The 17,964-nt window shown below is 39.2% G+C and overlaps 1 protein-coding gene across 3 annotated transcripts in view; it reads left to right on the forward strand.

Annotated features, from left to right (window-relative positions):
• Positions 1-7,807, forward strand: part of SLAIN2 (SLAIN motif family member 2) — a 36,939-nt gene extending 29,132 nt beyond the window's left edge. For all 3 annotated transcript variants that reach the window (XM_039368270.1, XM_039368272.1, XM_039368271.1), the window contains 2 exons: positions 1,802-2,108; positions 4,304-7,807. In XM_039368270.1, coding sequence (XP_039224204.1) covers positions 1,802-2,108; positions 4,304-4,370 — 374 coding nt within the window. In that variant the 3' untranslated portion in view covers positions 4,371-7,807. The remainder of the gene's footprint in view (positions 1-1,801; positions 2,109-4,303) is intronic.
• The last annotated feature ends 10,157 nt before the right edge of the window (positions 7,808-17,964 follow it).

Here is a 17,964-nt window from a genome sequence, read left to right on the forward strand (position 1 = left end):
GATGAGAGCTAAGAAGCTTGAAATAGCTATACCAGCTTCCTTTTAAGTCTTTGTTAGCAATCCAAATTTAACATAGATAGATAGATAGATAGATAGATAGATAGATAGATAGATAGATAGATAGATAGACAGACAGATAGATAGATAGATAGATAGATAGATAGATAGATAGATAGATAGATTGATTTTCATACTTGAATTTACTATTCTGTTTTTCAAAAAGATTTCCCTACAGTGAGCTGGAATTGCATTTATTTATTTACAGCTCCAAGAGCTTTCAAGATCTGTAGTTACATTTAATGTTTCTCAAATATCCCTCTATCTTTATTTAGCAGTTTTTGCAATTCATTATGTTGAACTTTTTCAAACCCAGTTTGTGTCTCCCCCCCCCCATCCACCCCCAGGACCCATTGTCTGTTCCTCAAAACCCCTTCGCTATGCCACCTTGGAAATATTCTTGACAGAAAGATCCTTTTGTATTTTAATATAATCATTGCACAACATAAATATATGAAGGATCAGAAGAAAAAGATTACAACAATCTTGTAACATGTAACGTCATCTGTTAAGTATCAAATCTAGCCGTTTTCGTGAAACATAATTCTTCTTCTTGGATATCTATCTCTTTAAACTGGAAGTGGCCTACGTTGTTTGCATGATTACAGACCATAACATTCCTATTGGGATGGTTTATCATCAATTATATATTCATACTTTGAGAGATAGTATATTTGGTCCATAAGGCAGGCCCATATTTACACATCACACACTTTTTGAATGTACTTTACCTTACAAATTCATAGTGTGAATACGAGCCTCATTTAATTGAAGTAAATACTTATTCAATTTCAATCTGGTGCGTCATACACCATTTAAAGTATTGTAATACTTTAATACTTAATGTTGTTTTCTCTGTATATTGTACACTACATTCTTAGCTTGCCAGATATATTATCCTCATTTTCTAATGTAATAGAAAGGTATTATTTGGCTGTATTGATCATTTTAAACAGAAAATTAACTGTTAATCCTAAACTTATCTACAATTAGCAATTGTTTAAGAAAAAGCCAAAGCCAAATACTGAAGTAATTAGCTAAAAGAGTACACTGTAGAACAGGGCTGTGAAACGGCCGGCCGGCAGGCAGGATGCATCATGGCAAAACCGCGCCCACCCCATTGCCAGCAATGGGCAAAAAAAGTCACAATATGTCGCAACACATCACGTGACGTTGCGAGTTTGACACCCCTGTTGTAGAAAGAATCTTTAAATTTAAATTTGAGGACTCTTAAACTTCCTTTTTCAGTAAGGAATTACGGAAACGTAGACCCACTTCTGCACATCATTCATGAAAACCATTCGTCTGAAATGGTATAGGGTTTCTTGCTTGAGCAGGGAGTTGAACTAGAAGACCTCCAAGGTCCCTTCCAACTCTATTATTATTATTATTATTATTATTATTATTATTAGTAGTAGTAGTAGTAGTAGTATTTAGCTGCTGAAACATTTAGAATTAATTTGCTACACAGTTACTTCTCATTGCAGCTGTTTTTATTTGCACCGCTTCTCACTGAATTGCTCATCTTTCCTGGTAGAATATTGAAAGGACATTGTCATTTAGATCTGACCCATTTGCATCTCTCAAAAGCAAGGTTCAGAAATATTGGCTATTGTGAACTAGTATGCATTGGGTGCTGTTCTACTCCATCGCTGATGCTTTTAGGCTCTGTCTGATTTTAAGCTGCGACCATTTTACAGCTCTGACACTGAACGTGACTTGTCTCCTTTTGTTGCTATTCCAGTTCCGTCTCCCAGTAAATTCCGGTCTCCAGCAGCGCCCTCCCCTCTGGCTCTGAGACAGCCAGTGAAAGCGTTTAATACCCATGGACCTAATTCTGTTCCTGAAGCCACGCCGCTTCCGCACGGCAGCTCTTCGCCGGGGCCTTTAGCAGCTCCCAGTTCTGCAAGTCCAGCCGGCAGCATCAACAGCACGACCCTTACCAGACCTGCGGGAACCACAGGGTTGAGGAGTGGCTTGCCAAGACCGAGCACCCCCGGCACGGGGGGCATCCCAGTGCCTCGCAGCAAACTCACACAGCCCATGCGCAGGTGAGCCTACCGCTTTTTCCATGGCAAAAGACATCATTTGGGAGAAACAGTCATGTCCTGGGTCACGTTATCTTACACCGCTAGAATGATCTGTCTGCATGCGTTTATTCTGAAAACGAAACACTTTTGTATCAAAATTAATGTATTTTTCAGTGGTGCGTTTCTGGTATTTCAGAGAAGCTGGCAAATAGAGGGGAATGATACTTTCGAATAGAATAGAGCTGGAAGGGACTTTGGAGGTCCTCTAGTCCAGCCCCCTGCTCAAGCAGGAGAGCCTATACCAATGGTTCTCAACCTTTTTAATGCCGTGACCCCCCAACCGGTCGTAAGTCGAGGACTACTCAACTGGTGCAGCACCGTTTGCAGAATGGGACTTTTGGCGGGCTCAGCAGGGCAGAGACAGCCTGGACAATTCCTATTGGCTTTTGAAAGCCACTAGAATTAGACTCTATTCAAGAGAGTCTATTCTATTGGCTTTCAAAAGCCAATAGAATAAAAGGGAGTAGCACAGCTAAGGAAAAGGGGAAAAAAATGGCGGACTGCGTTGTTTGGCGACCCCCGTGAAATGGTCGTTCGACCCCAAATGGGATCCCGACCCCCAGGTTGAGAACCACTGACTTAAAGAATCTTTATTTGAGTAGCATAGCATTAGCACTAACATAGTCAAAGCCAAAAACTGGATTCCCCTCCCCTGAGCACATAGTATCAAAACACAATTCCCTCCTCCCGTTAACAGTCATAAATCACATTCTCCAAATTAGTTTGAAATGCAGGCTTTCCCTCCAGTTCTCCAGCCCACCAGTTCTTGTCATCTCTTATTTCATTAACCTCGGTTCTCACACTAGTTCAGTATTGTTATGTCTAGCTAAACTCTCATGCACATTCCTCCCCCCCCCCATCATCATCTAACTCTAAAAGTAAAACATAGGAAGAAAATGGTTGCATCTCTAACTGTTGTCAAAGCAAAAACATCCGATGTTAGCAGTGTTGACACCTAAGGGGTTCCTTTAACCAAGAAATGTATCAGGTGCGCCTGCATGGGTGATTTCATGCAAGAATCGATAAAATTTATCTCCCAGTCTTGGGCTCTTCAACAACATATCAACCTGCAGCTGCGCTTTGGCTGCACAAATCCAGACAGCTTTTGCTCTTTTGCTGCCATCTAGTGATTTGTAATTTAATAGGACAAAAATCCTTTAGGACAGTGGTTCTCAACCTGTGGGTCGGGACCCCATTTGGGGTCGGACGACCATTTCACGAGGGTCGCCAAACAACGCAGTCCGCCATTTTTTCCCCCTTTTCCTTAGCTGTGCTACTCCCTTTTATTCTATTGGCTTTTGAAAGCCAATAGAATAGACTCGCTTGAATAGAGTCTAATTGTATTGGCTTTCAAAAGCCAATAGGAATTGTCCAGGCTGTCTCTGCCCTGCTGAGCCCGCCAAAAGTCCCATTCTGCAAACAGTGCTGCACCAGTTGAGTAGTCCTCGACTTACGACCGGTTGGGGGTCGCGGCATTAAAAATGTTGAGAACCACTGCGTTAGGAGGAAAAAAAAGTGGATGGGATGGAATGGAACTCCTGACCCTAACAAGCACCATTCCAGCCACATTTTGCATGGGGACAGGCGGTGGCTTTTCCACAGTTCAGGATCCTGAAATTTTGTCCAGAAAAAAAACCCACCAATTGCTGTCCTTAAGAGTGTTGCTTGGAGGGACTATAAAGAGTAGCACAACATGGCTAGGTTCAAGGGCAGACTGTAGGCAGGGCAAAGCAGTTGTGCATTTGACGGTCCCATACGTGCACAGAAGGCAACTCTGAAAGCTAGAAGGGGAGCATAGAGCTAATCTCAAAATGGTGACATTTAAATGCCTGCTAAATTTAAAGAGCAATACAAAATTATTATACAATAAAGGGCATAAGGCAGATGTATGAAAGCTTCTTCCTGTGCCAGGCTACCGTATAATTAGAGCACCAAAAGGAAGCATAAGAAAAGGTACTGTGGAATATTATTGCTGATCCTACAGTTTCTTGGCATTAGGAGAGAAGCAGTACAAAACCTTCGACGGTTTTCATTTTTTGTTCCTGGGTTCTTTACATCAAAAGAAAAAGAGAGAGAGAAAGAGAGATACAGTAGGCTATAAAGAACCAGAATATCTGGGAGAGACCTTCTGATGAATCTCATTTTCTCTGTTTCAGATCTCTGCCAGTTCCCAAATCCTATAGCAGCGTAAAAGACGAGAGCTGGAAGGATGGCTGCTACTGAACAGCAAAGCTTTGTAACTCACGATATCCTTCTTCACCAGGCTAAACCACAGATCAACATGCAGACTGATGAAAAATACTTTGGGAGGAGGGGGGGGGGTTGAAACTCTCCAGATCTCTCTGTCTTTAATTAGCACAAGCTGGCAGAGATTATAAAACAGCACTTTAATGACATTTAACATCAGATACTTGGTGATCACTCAGATTATTTTTACGTGAATCACGTATCGCTTCTGAAGCTCTACTTCCCTGCTTCCTAAAATTGTTATCGATGCTCACATGACTACAACAGTCCACATGGCTACAACAAGGGCAAATGTCTGAATATGCCAAAGATACATCCATGTTGAAAAAGCAGCACATAAAATATTAAGCAAAAACCATTCTTGAAAGACCATGCGTTACTTGATTTTGAAGAGCAAGGCTTGTTTTAACCTGTAGAAGAGAAATATTAACGTTGATCAAAGCAAAAATTGGATCGTAAAATGCTACTGGGCTAGTGAGATTGTTTTAGACAATTGTGGAAGAGGTGTGTGGAGAAACGGAGTCACAACAGAACCTTGTCTCTGGAGTCTCACTGTGGGAGTGATAGAGTTGTACCAATTTTTGTTTTTTGTTTTTTTTTTTTTTTAAAAAAAACACCTAGGCCTCTGAGACTTGATAAGCATAGGTTGCCATTCTTTTACGTTGACGTGTCATATCAGGTTTTGTATAATACTACGATTGCCAAAAGGGCTCGTTTATCAGTTGTACAATCCCAAAAGTAGCTGTTCCTGGCTCAGGAAAATAGCATTTTTATTTTTTATTTTATTTTTTTGCAGCGATGTTTTTAAACATGTGAGTCTTTTTTAGAGCAAGCTTCCTGGGAAGAGAAAAAAGGAAGAGAACTGATGAAGAAATAATTGCCAGGTGTATAATGCCTGGAGTGCAACTGAGCAGGCCTGTAGTTAACATGAAGGAAAAACAACAACAGCAACAACAACAACAACAACAACTATGCAGCTCTTGCCCAGAGATTCTAAGGAAATCAATTGTTCCGCTGACACCAAATGCTTTATTCCTGTGGGTTATGTTTCACGGTATGAGGGAGTCTTTATCCTTTTTTTAAAAAAAAAAAAAAGATCAGCTTCCTAGAGGTGTGTTTAATTGTAAATACTTCCACTGAGGTTATTGCCCCTATTAATATTTTAACTATGTACTTTGCCTTATATTTGTATTTTGCATTGTTGGTAACAGTTTGAAAAAAAAGAAAAGAAAACTCTGCCATGTATGTTTACAAAGTGGTTTGCTCCTCTAACAGTTGTCAGCTTTTCGCTATTTTGCCAATCCTCGTTGTCAGGGTATCCCTCACGCGGTAGAAAACTATTAATACTCAAAAGCCCCATCTCTTGCGGCTCCCTTTTCGGTTGTTTTAGGTCAGGGGTAGGCAACCTTGGCTCTTTTATGACTCGTGGACTTCAACTCCCAGAATGCTGAGAGGAAAGGGAGAGGTTTCCATGCTGAGCCATGCTGGCTCAGGAATTCTGGGAGTTGAAGTCCACGAGTCATAAAAGAGCCAAGTTTGAAGACCCCTGTTGTAAGCTCTCCTCAACGTTAAAACTATGCTGAATGCCTAAAAATGGAGAAAGGATTTCTTTCTATTTCTGAGGAAAGAGTAATTCATTTGCAGACAAGCCATCCTGAATGAATGGATTGCCGATATAGTCAATAATTAGATAATACCCAATTTAAATATTAATCCACATACAAACCAGATAATCTCATTAACTTAGCCCAGGAGAAGGCAACCTTGGCTCTTTTATGACTGGTGGACTTCAACTCCCAGAATTCCTGAGCCAACCATGCTGAGGGAAAAGGGAGAGGTTTCCAAGCTGAGTCATGCTGGCTCAGGAATTCTGGGAGTTGAAGTCCACGAGTCAAGGTTGCCTACCCCTGAGTTAGGTTGTAGTGGAAGACAGAAGAAAAGTTATTTATCGGAAAGGAATTCAGAATCAGTCACTTGCAAGGATTATTTTCCTTTTTAAAGAAAGGAAAGGCAGTCTCTCGGAATGACGTTTCCTTTTGCTGTCTAAAGTATTGAGCTAAACAAACAAACAAAAAGGTTTTAGCTAGGATGCCATTTTGGTAAGGACTGAGCATCAAACATACTCTGTTTGCAGCTTGAAACCCTCATTCATGCCTGCCTCTTAAAGTGTGTATTTTTGAATTTTGCAAAAAAAAAAAAAAAAAAAGAGTAAGTGGTTTGGGGATTCCCATCTTTGATTATTTAGGTAGCCTTCCTAGATTAGTGGATTAAAAGCCATGCAATTTTTACTTGAATTGGAAAAGTGACCAAGGCAGGATAGGACTAGACATCTGTTCCAGCACTCAGGCATTTTTGTTTTTATTTTTTAATTTAAAGGGATGGCCCTTCCATGGTCTTGTGTGAAGGATGGGATTCTGGAATCTTTAGATGCTGGGTTCTGAAGGCACAATATGGACCTTTCAGACATAAATTATCACCTGCAAGTAAGACCCTGGGCATCAATGACTTCGTTTTCACTTTGCAGCTTTACATAGTGGAATTACTTGCACTTGTGTGACTCACAAGCACATTGTGGGGAGTGATTTTCCTTTAACTGGGAATGTTACTATGATCACATCCTAATTGCAGTCAAGCCAGATCAAAAAGAATTGAACCTGGGTGTCGTCTTAAATCAGGGTAGCCAGTAATTGTAGGAAGGGAAATTAACAGGAGCTGTGTTGCACTGTTAGTCCAGCATGTTTAAAGTGCTGATCAGAAAAAAAACATGAGATATCTAAATATTTTTAGATAACTTTTACCTAGTCTAATTTTTAAAATGGGGCTCTAGCCAAGCAGATATTGCAGTCTTTATAAGTGAGAACGTTCTCATTTCTACTTTTACTAGAAAAAATACTTTATCTGAATATTTTCTTCAAACATCCAGATGTTGCCTTTTTAAGCAAGCTACATCACCTTAATTTATAAGCGTGTTTTACGAAGCTCAACCTTGAGTTACTTTTGATAATGCATCACGTTTTGAAGGCATCATCCCCCCTTGTTGCCACATTGCAATAAACATCCAGCAAATTTAGATTCCTGAAAAAAGTGTAACTAGAGGAGACTTTCACACTGTCAGTTTATTTGATTGCCACCACATCCTATGACTTTTTTTGTGTTTTAGAGGTTTGGGTATGTTGAAGTGTGGAAACATGAATATGATAAACTAGTGCCTATGATTTACTTAATTTATGTTTGACAATAGTTGTTAAGGGTTTTATGAATGTGGGGGGGGGATTGTGTCAACAGCTCAGAATTGTTGTATGTGTGTAGGCAGAAAAGAGGAGTTCTGCTTCTAAAATTATTTAATTTTTCCTCAGTGTTTGAATGTTTTTGTAAATGTTAATAAAAAAGTGTAAAAAGGAAGAATATAGGTATTCTTAAAACATTTCTTTGACTCCTTTTTTGAAATAAAATATATATAAAATGAAATATTTGTTGTTTTATATTAAATAACTTTGTTCATTTGTATGTTTTCAGAAACAAAGCTTGTATGGGAGAGCCGTGTTCAAATTGCACATAACAGCAACAATTCCACTTTTAAACATAGTATATTGTGAATCGAAAAGGGAGAGTTGATTTTAAGAGCAAAAGAAAACGTTCAGCAGCAGCGTAATTTATAGAACTATTTTTGAATCTTGTCTGCATAATTTTGTTCTAATAATACAAGCTATCTAATTTTAGTTTAATTTATTCGTATGAAATGCTGAAAGCTTACCATGAGAGCATTCTAGTTTTCTTAGCTTTACGTTTCTTTTTCAGATGTTCTGTTTTCTAAATCTTCATTTGTTCTGTTAACAAAACTTCTAGAATTGAATTGCTCCTATTTTTATGGATTTTTTAAAGCTTAACATTCTGTAAGTTCATTTTTTTTAAAAAAAATGGCTTTTTTGTTTGTACATCTATAATATAAATGTTTTTGTACATTTTATGCAAACGGAGATGACCTCATCTCCCTTAATTTACTACTACTTAAAAGCACAATTTTGTGTTTGAATTTTTTATCAACTTGCAAATTTTTCAATGGATGAATTAAGCCCCTAATTACAGTCCTGATCTTATAAAGGAAAAATATAAGTTTGGTTAGAGTTTGAAAAAAAATACCAGCTTTGCTCTTTTTACATAACTTTCTAGAGCAGTGGTTCTCAACCTTTCTAACGCTGCGACCCCATAATACAGTTCCCCGTGTTGTGGTGACCCCCAACCACTTATACATCACCGGGTGCCAGGGGCGTGGCCAAAGAAAAGGGAAAAATGGCGGACAGCCTTGTTTGGCGACCCCCATGAAATGGTCGTTCGACCCCAAATGGGGTCCCGACCCACAGGTTGAGAACCACTGTTCTAGAGAAAGGATGGTCCTTTTAAGGAAGCATCAATAGCTCACCTCGGCTGATATATATCTTTTTAATAATCACATTTTTAAATTATCTAGCAAAGTCAAAAACACTTGCTTTTATTCCTTATGCTGTTTTTATATAGATTTTATATAGACTATGTGGATGTTCCAGTTCAAGTATTCCTTTTAGTTTTATTATGATGGCATTCCAGCTGTTTCCACGTATATTTCTTTGTGAAAAGGATATGACATCCTTACATCTACCATCTCTCCAAACATGATTCAGGACTAACCATAACAGTTGAAAATCACAAGATATTAAAGGGGAATAACGGTACTGACATGTAGTAGATATGCCAGAATAAAAAGCTAAATTTATGTTTAATATTACACTATTAAATACCAGCATACAGTTTATTTTCATTTTTTGATTAAATTCCAGAGTCTGAACATAACCAATATACAAGAAAACTTAGAGAAGATTGCCTCTTAATATTTCATAGATGAAATAACTCCCACTTCTTGAGTAAATAAATAGGTTACAGCGCCACTGAGAGAACTTTCTCTCCACACAACAGAATTTGAAGGGACCTTGGAGGTCTTCTAGTCCAACCCACTAAAGCAGGAAACCTTATATCATTTCAGACAAATGGTTGTCCAATCTCTTCTTAAGCACTCACAACTTCTGGAAAAAATGAAAAAATAACTTCCGTCTAAAATTGCAGCCATCACTCTAATATTGTTATTTATTTCAAGCTGAGGGATCCAGAGAGTAGCTTTAAGGATAAACCTGTTATTTTAGTTAAATGTTATCTCTCGCATCATTCCAGAGGTTCTTCGGATGTAACTCCCATATCTTACCACTTGGATCTTGCTTGCTAAGGGGAATTGAAGCTCCATAATATCCGGAGGCCACACATGACATATTCCCAGGAGAAAAGATCGCAGGGTTGATGAGGAAGAAAGATAGTGAATGAGAGCATGGTCCCTTTAATGTATTAATTCTCCCGTAATATGATTCATTCATAAGAGTTACATTTGAAAGGCTAGTTGTTAATACTAATTTACTTTGGAGCAAAACTGACTTAAGTACAAAGGAAACGTGTCCACCATGAGGCTATAAGTTTGCGGTATGAACCCACAACTTCCACTGCAAGTTTTATTATATGCAAAGAAAGATTTATATGCACCAAGATTCCCATCGCCCTCACTATGTTTTGTTTGCTTTTCAGGAGACTGGGAGTTACTTTTACTAGTTCTGTGATAATATCAGACAGAAGTAAATGAGTTTTGGTCACCACGATGTAAAAAAGATGTTGAGACTCTAGAAAGAGTACAGAGAAGAGCAACAAAGATGATTAGGGGACTGGAGGCTAAAACATATAAGGAACGGTTGCGAGAATTGGGTATGTCTAGTTTAACGAAGAGAAGGACAAGGGGGGACATGATAGCAGTATTCCAATATCTCAGGGGCTGCCATAAAGAAGAGGGAATTAAGCTATTTTCCAAAGCACCTGAAGGCAGGACAAGAAGCAACGGGTGGAAACTAATCAAGGAGAGAAGCAACCTAGAACTAAGGAGAAACTTCCTGACAGTGAGAACAATTAATCAGTGGAACAGCTTGCCTCCAGAAGCAGTAAATGCTCCAACACTGGAAGTTTTTAAGAAGAGACTGGACAGCCATTTGTCCGAAATGGTTTAGGGTTTTCTGCCCGAGCAGGGGGTTGGACTAGATGACCTCCAAGGTCCCTTCCAACTTTACTATTACTATTACTTTGAGTTAATAGTAATTCAGCAGGCCTTGGATATTCAGGGATGTTCTGCATGTCATCAGTGCTACTTCGCTACTAGTTGAATGTCCCTTGGGGATATTGTTAAAATTTATTATGGACAAGGCAGGGACAATTAAAGCAGTGGTTGGATTCAAATATGTGAACAACCGGTTCTCTGCATGGATGCCACTTCCGGAAGTCCATTCTGGGCCTGGGCAATAAAAAATTAACTACCGTTTCTGCCAAACCGGTGTAAACCGGCTGAATCCCACCACTGAATTAAAGGCACTGAGTTGGCTTTTTTTGGCAGCTGCAGCACACGGCTGGCTCCTATTTAAGTAATTGTCCACTAGGACTCCGAGATCCCTCTCACAGTTACTACTATTGAGCAAGGTACCCCCTATATCAGTGATGGCGAACCTTTTAGAGACCCGAGTGCCCAAACTGCAACCCAAAATCCACTTATTTATCGCCGGGTGCCAGGTGGGCATGGCCCACTGGATGGGCATGGCTGTGCTGGTTATGGCAGATTGGGTGGGTGTGGCCAAGGTGGGCGTGATCACCTCAATGTTGCTCATGGGGACATCTGTGGGGTCCGGGCACAGTTGGGGGAGATCAAGGGGGTCTCTGGCAGGTGGGGCGGTGGGCAGGCGGCTCGTCCTGCGAGGAGAGACTAGGCAAGGCGAGACAGGGTGGGGGTGCCATTGTCACAGGGCAAGGTGAGGCAGGGCCTGGGCGGCTGATGCCTGACACCATCGGCCCTTGCACACAGAAGCCAGCGAGCTCATGGGTGCTGGGATGCATCCAGCCACGTGGGACCTCGGTGAGTTAGCGGGCGGCTGGTTGAAGAGGGACCGTTGCCATCTCTGGGGCATGGCGCGCATACCCACAGAGAGGGCTCTGAGTGCCGCCTCTGGCACACGTGCCATAGGTTCGCCACCACTGACCTATACTATACCTGTACATTATAGTACTACAGCCATATAACATGGTAAATATTTATTTATTTATTAAAATTTATAGACTGCCCCACTCCCGCAGGACTCCGGGTGGCTAACAATAAAAATACAACATAACTTAACAAAACAAACAATATAATAACATTCATCCAGGGGTCAGATTTTATAAACCCCAGGCCTGCCAGAAAAGCCAGGTCTTAAGCAGCTTGCGGAAAACCAACAGGGTGGGAGCGGTCCTAATCTCCGGGGGGAGCTGGTTCCAAGACGTGGGCGCCATCACAGAGAAAGCCCTCCCCCGCGGCCCCGCCAAATGGCACTGCTTGGCCGACGGGACCTGAAGGAGGCCCAGCCTGTGGGATCTAACCGGACGAAGGGAACTATGAGGTAGTAGGCGGTCTCGCAAATAGCCTGGCCCTGAGCCATATAGAGCTTTAAAGGTAATAACCAACACCTTGAATTGGACCCGGAGACCAATAGGCAAACAGTGCAGCTCACGGAGGATAGATGTAATGTGGGTGTACCGAGGAACACCCACTATCACTCGCACGGCTGCATTCTGTACCAACTGTAGTCTCCGAATACTTTTCAAGGGTAGCCCCATGTAGAGCGCGTTGCAGTAATCCAGGCATGAGGTGACAAGGGCATGAGTGACTGTAAGGAGATATACTCAGACATAAGTGAGAATTGGGCGTTCATCAGACTGATGGCACAAGGGGAAAAAACTGCCCCCTTGTCTAATTGTTTGGGCATGCACCGCCCTATAGCGGTGTCCGGAGGGGAGGAGTTGAAACAACGAACTGTTTCTTATATACTACAAAAGATAAAAAAAAGTCTGTCTCAATTATTCTTTCCTCTTGATGTTTATAGAAAAGAAAGCAGAGTGACCTTCTTCCACATCAATAGAAGTATCTAAATCTTCCCAGATTAACCCCGTGGTCAATTGGTTTAGAGAAAACTGCAAAAAACAGTGTCAGAGAACAAAAACAAAGACAATAGAGTCCAGAGAACGATGGTATTTTGCTGCCACAGACGTGTCTCGGTCACTTCATTAATTTTAATTCCTAAATTAAAATGAATGAATGAAGCTCTGACTGTATTGACCTGCTGTTTTGTTTTGTTTTTCAGATAGGAGCATTTAAATGCGGCTTTTAAGAGGAGGAAAATTGCAGAAATTACAGATTTCTGGTGCCTGCTTGTCCTAGAGAAAAGGGCATTGAAAAGGCCATAGACCATTTTTTTTCACTGTCACTTGTCTGCTTTTCATGTCCTCCATCTGGATTGCAGACTTAGTGACAGAGACACGTCTTTTGCTGTTCATCAGGTCACCCTTCACATTCTCATATTCAAAAGCATGGAAATGGCTGTAAAATACTATATATCAAAAATGTTTTTCAGACACAGATAAGTGATAATAATGATGCAATGCAGTTCAGTACTGTATTGTTGGAAGCTTGCATTATGTATTAAACATTAGAGAAACAGAAATCTGATTTGTTCCAAAATAAAATGATCAGAATGAGAAAACGTAGTTGGTCTATATGCAATATATGACAGCCAAATCTGGCCCTAGATTCTGCCTCGGTTTAGCTTCCCAATAAGCAACCGAGTCAGAAGATAATTTAAAAGCAGTTTATTAGGTTACCTAATAAAGTGGGATCTCGCTATGAAAAGGGAGAAGCCCAAGACCCATCTTACATTCCTTTTTATAGTTACATATTTGCATCCCATAATATCGCACATGTTCATTAAAATGTAGTCTGTTGTCAGAAGGGGCATAAATTGTAAGGGAAAAGGTTGTTCAGAGTTCACAAAAGAGATAAACCAGACCCCAATTTTTACTAACAAACTTTTTCTTATCTGGAGATAGTCTAAGGCTAGTTTATTTTTTCAGTTTATGAATGTTAAAAGCTATTCCTATATTCCAGTCTGTAATGAGCCTAGACATCGTTTAAAAGAAAGAAAATAAGTCAATTTAAAATACAAACTAACTAGATTAGTTAACAAATTACAAAGCCCATGTCATGTGCCCCTCATGTTAAACCATAGCTAGTTTTAACCAGAATTGATTGAACGTGATAACTGGCTTCTTACATGATGCTAAATAATCAATCATAATTTAGAAATTTATTTATTTATTTATTTATGAGACTTATATACCGCTTTAAGTGCAAGCACTCTCTAAGCGGTGTAAGCAATGTATATATATATATATATATATATATATATATATATATATATATATATATATATATATATATATATATTTACATTGCCCCCAACAATCTGGGTCCTCATTTTACCTACTCCGGAAGGATGGAAGGCTGAGTCAACCTTGAGCCGGTGAGATTTGAACCGCTGACCTGCTGAACACAGTCAGCTAAAGTGGCCTGTAGTACTGCACTCTAACTGCTGCGCCACCTCGGCTCATGATTCCAAGTTTCAAACAACAACCTAGTTAAAAGTAAAAAAAAAAAAAAATTTGTTTTCCAGCTTAAGAATGTTGAAAGAAAAATCTTCATCAGGGTCCAGTCCAAGCCAGGAATAAACAAAACGGGGACTGCTTTAGAAAGGTTGTAGTTTATTGAAGAGCCAAGCCACATTTCTGTTTGCTTTGCTCTTCAATAAACTGCAATCTTCTTTCTAAAGCAGTCTTCATTTTGTTTATTCCCAGCTTGGACTGGAGCCTGATGAAGATTTTCCTTTCAACAAGAATAAAGGAGGATCCTTGCTGGATTGACAGACCTAGTCCAGCACTCTCTATCCTACAACAGCCAGCCAGATGTATTCTTATGTTTACACAGACAGTATTGATACAATTTGCAGGTTCATCGGTTCCCCCTCTCTTTGTCTAAGCTCTCCTACTTTCTTGCCTTTTAAATTTACAGGTATGTGGCCTGTTTTCACCGGGCTTAGTTTTCTGGCAGTTTTTTTTGTTTGTTTTTTGTTTTGTGGCACAAGAAATATGTCTTGCCTTCACAAAGAAGAGGGAGTCAAGCTATTCTCCAAAGCGCCTGAAGGCAGGACAAGAAGCAACAGATGGAAACTAATCAAGGAGAAAAGCAACCTAGAACTAAGGAGAAACTTCCTGACAGTTAGAACAATTAACCAGTGGAACAACCTGCCTCCAGAAGCGTGAATGCTCCAACACTGGAAGTTTTTAAGAAGAGACTGGACAGCCATTTGTCCAAAATGGTGTAGGGTTTCCTGCCTGAGCAGGGGGTTGAACTAGATGACCTCCAAAGTCCCTTCTAACTTTATTATTATTATTATGGATCATCGCACAGTCAGCCAGATGTTCAGACTGGATTTGGCATTTAGTCTATCTATCGAGTCCTTACCAAGGACCTGGGATAGGCAGATGTGGATGTTTGATGGTATTACAGATTATTATTATTATTATTATTATTATCATTATTATTTCTTAAATCTTCTACTCTTTAGCTTAAATATGCTTAGTTCAGGGGTAGGCAACCTTGGCTCTTTTATGACATGTAGACTTCAATAGCCAGAATTCCTGAACCAGCCATGCTGACTCCGGAATTCTGGGAGCTGAAGTCCACAAGTCATAAAAGAGCCAAGGTTGCCTAGCCCTGGCTTAGTTGTTCTTGAGAATAAGATGAAACTATCACTTTCTTATCTGTAAATGTAACTTACAAATTGCAGTCTGCTATTAAGAGATAGCTAACTCACCCAACCTCTGCAGAATTAGCTGCAGGAGAACCCAGGGAAATTTTTTTACAGGCACTTAGAGTATACTCCTTCTGCCTCCAGAACCAATATGTTCATTCTTAGTTTTGGTTTTCTAGAGAAAACGTTGGAAAAATATTTATATCTGTAGGGCAGTAGAAGGAAAGATCAACTCACCTTGCAGTCACCTCCTAACTCCTCAGCCCTAAGCAAACTGGTTGAAAAATGACTAAAAGAACAATGGCAGAAATTGGTCAATGAATACAACTGAATACCATACAAATCACATTATTGAATCTACTTTTTGAGGGGGCCAATGGCAAAGCATTCATATATCTCCTCATCACTCCTCATTAGATGTGTGTAACCCAGGGGTAGGCAACCTTGGCTCTTTTATGACTCATGGACTTCAACTCCCAGAATTCCTGAGCCAGCCATGCTGAGAGGAAAGGGAGAGGTTTCCAAGCTGAGCCGTGCTGGCTCAGGAATTCTGGGAGTTGAAGTCCACGAGTCATAAAGCGGTCTAGGCCTAGGCCAGGGTTAGGCAACCTGGGCTCTTTTATGACTCGTGGACTTCAACTCCCAGAATTCCTGAGCCAGCCATGCTGAGGGGAAAAGGAGAGGTTTCCAAGCTGAGCCATGCTGGCTCAGGAATTCTGGGAGTTGAAGTCCACAAGTCATAAAAGAGCCAAGGTTGCCTACCCCTGGTGTAACCTAAGAATGAAGTCTGTTCTCTCTAGATAGTAATAGAATGCTTGAGTCTCATGTGAAAGGAACGTCAACCACTCACATTTACCTTGAATTTGATTCCATTCTTTTTTTTAAAAAAAATATTTTATTGGTTTTTAACAATAACAATCTCTAGCCCCTGGTGTATGTGTGTTGTCTTAGTTTATATAACTGAGGGGGGAAAAGGCAATAATAATTAATTAACAGTCAATAATGATTAAATTTGATAATCCCATAATTAGCATATTAATAAATAATATATTTCTTTGATTTTTCCCTTCTCCCATTTGTATTCTCCTTCTTCAACCTTAAACAAATATAATTCTTAATATTTTCAATATATAAATGATTAAATATAGATATTTTTTCATAGTTACACATAGTGATAATATCTATGTATAACATTTTTATCAGCTTATATTATTCTTATAACCATCATCACATTAGTTCACCATGCATCCTATTTCTGTGATTTTTGTTTAAGCTTAATTTTCCCTTTTATTCAATCCATTCTTATCAGTCATGATTTTCTCAATGTTAGCCATCTAAATATCCAATTTTTTCCATTTAGGTACACCATCCCAATTTTTTCATATTTCATGTATTATAAAAATACTGTGTTTTTTTATCTATCTTATAACATCTGGGTATGACATAATTTGATTCCATTCTTGATATGGTTCTTTTAAACATGTCCAGGCATTGGTCGGTAGGATCCGTTTCAGTTGATGCTTCTATGAAAAGTTTAAGCTACGTGGAGAAAGTAAATGACAGAATGGATCTCAATTATTTTTAGATTTTATTCTCATCCTTTTCGATTACTAACATTACAAGGAATTGGATTTGACTGGATAGTCAGTGACATCTTTTTCAGAAATAGCATGGTAACAGCCACCTTTGAAAAAGATAATTTTGTAGGTATTCATTATAAGCGATCTAGAAAAGTTTGGGAACAATCATTTACTTCCTAATAGCAAAGTCTTGGAAGACAAACATTGGGACTTCAAACTACAGATAATTTGGGATGACATCCATTATCTGAATCCTTTTCTATCTGGATAAGAGCCCAGGTTTCATATTTCAATAGCATTGGTTGCCCTGATGGATGACCTCTCTTTTATTGTTCTGGCACATAACTTCTAGAACATTTTCTCCACATACTGTGATTAAAATTGATGTAACAGTGACTTAATTCCAAGTGTGTTTTTCTCTTGGTATGGAATTTAAAGTTGCTTTCATCTGTTGAATTATTGCTTTTATTCTATTCTATTCTATTCTATTCTATTCTATTCTATTATTTTATTATTTGTTTGTTTATTTGTTTGTTTATCACATTTAGAAACCATAAATCTCCCTCACAGAGGGACTCTTGGTGATGTAAAAGTACAATGTTAAAAACATTAAATATAAAAATTTAAAATAGAGGCAAGGATAGTTAAAATTTGATATTAAAAGTTAATTAAAAGACAAAGTAGGGCACCAACCAGCCCCATAACTGCATGTTCCTCTTTAAGCTCCAAGCGAGATGGCAAAGCCAGGTCTATATATATATATATCTATTAAGCACAATCCTAAAACAGTAAAGAAATCCTTGAAATATATACATATTTCTTTAATGTCTTAGGACTCTGCTTATTGTATTTCGTGATGATTTGCATTATTTATTGTTTACCATATTCGTACTGGTTGATGAAAGGCTCTTCATCCATATATAAACAAATATGTAAACAGGTTGCACAAAGAAGTACTGATTTAAGATATTAATTATTGGTAAATGAAATGAGAGAGGAGGAAGAAAAGAAAAAAAAACTACGATGATTAAAGGCCTGGAGAATAAAACATATGAAGGACAGTTGCAGGATTTGGGAATGGCCAGACTAGAGAAAAAAAGGACTAGGGGTGATGTGATAGCAATGTTCCAATATTTGAGGGGCTGCCACAAAGAAGAGGGGGTCAATTTATTTTCCAAAGCACCAGAGGGCAAGACAAGAAACAACGGATGGAAACTAATCAAGGAGAGAAGCAACCTGGAATTAAGGAGATATTTCTTA

Source organism: Crotalus tigris, unplaced genomic scaffold (assembly GCF_016545835.1).
Source record: "Crotalus tigris isolate CLP2741 ecotype Arizona unplaced genomic scaffold, ASM1654583v1 scf7180000020728.642097, whole genome shotgun sequence".
NCBI lineage: Eukaryota > Metazoa > Chordata > Lepidosauria > Squamata > Viperidae > Crotalus > Crotalus tigris.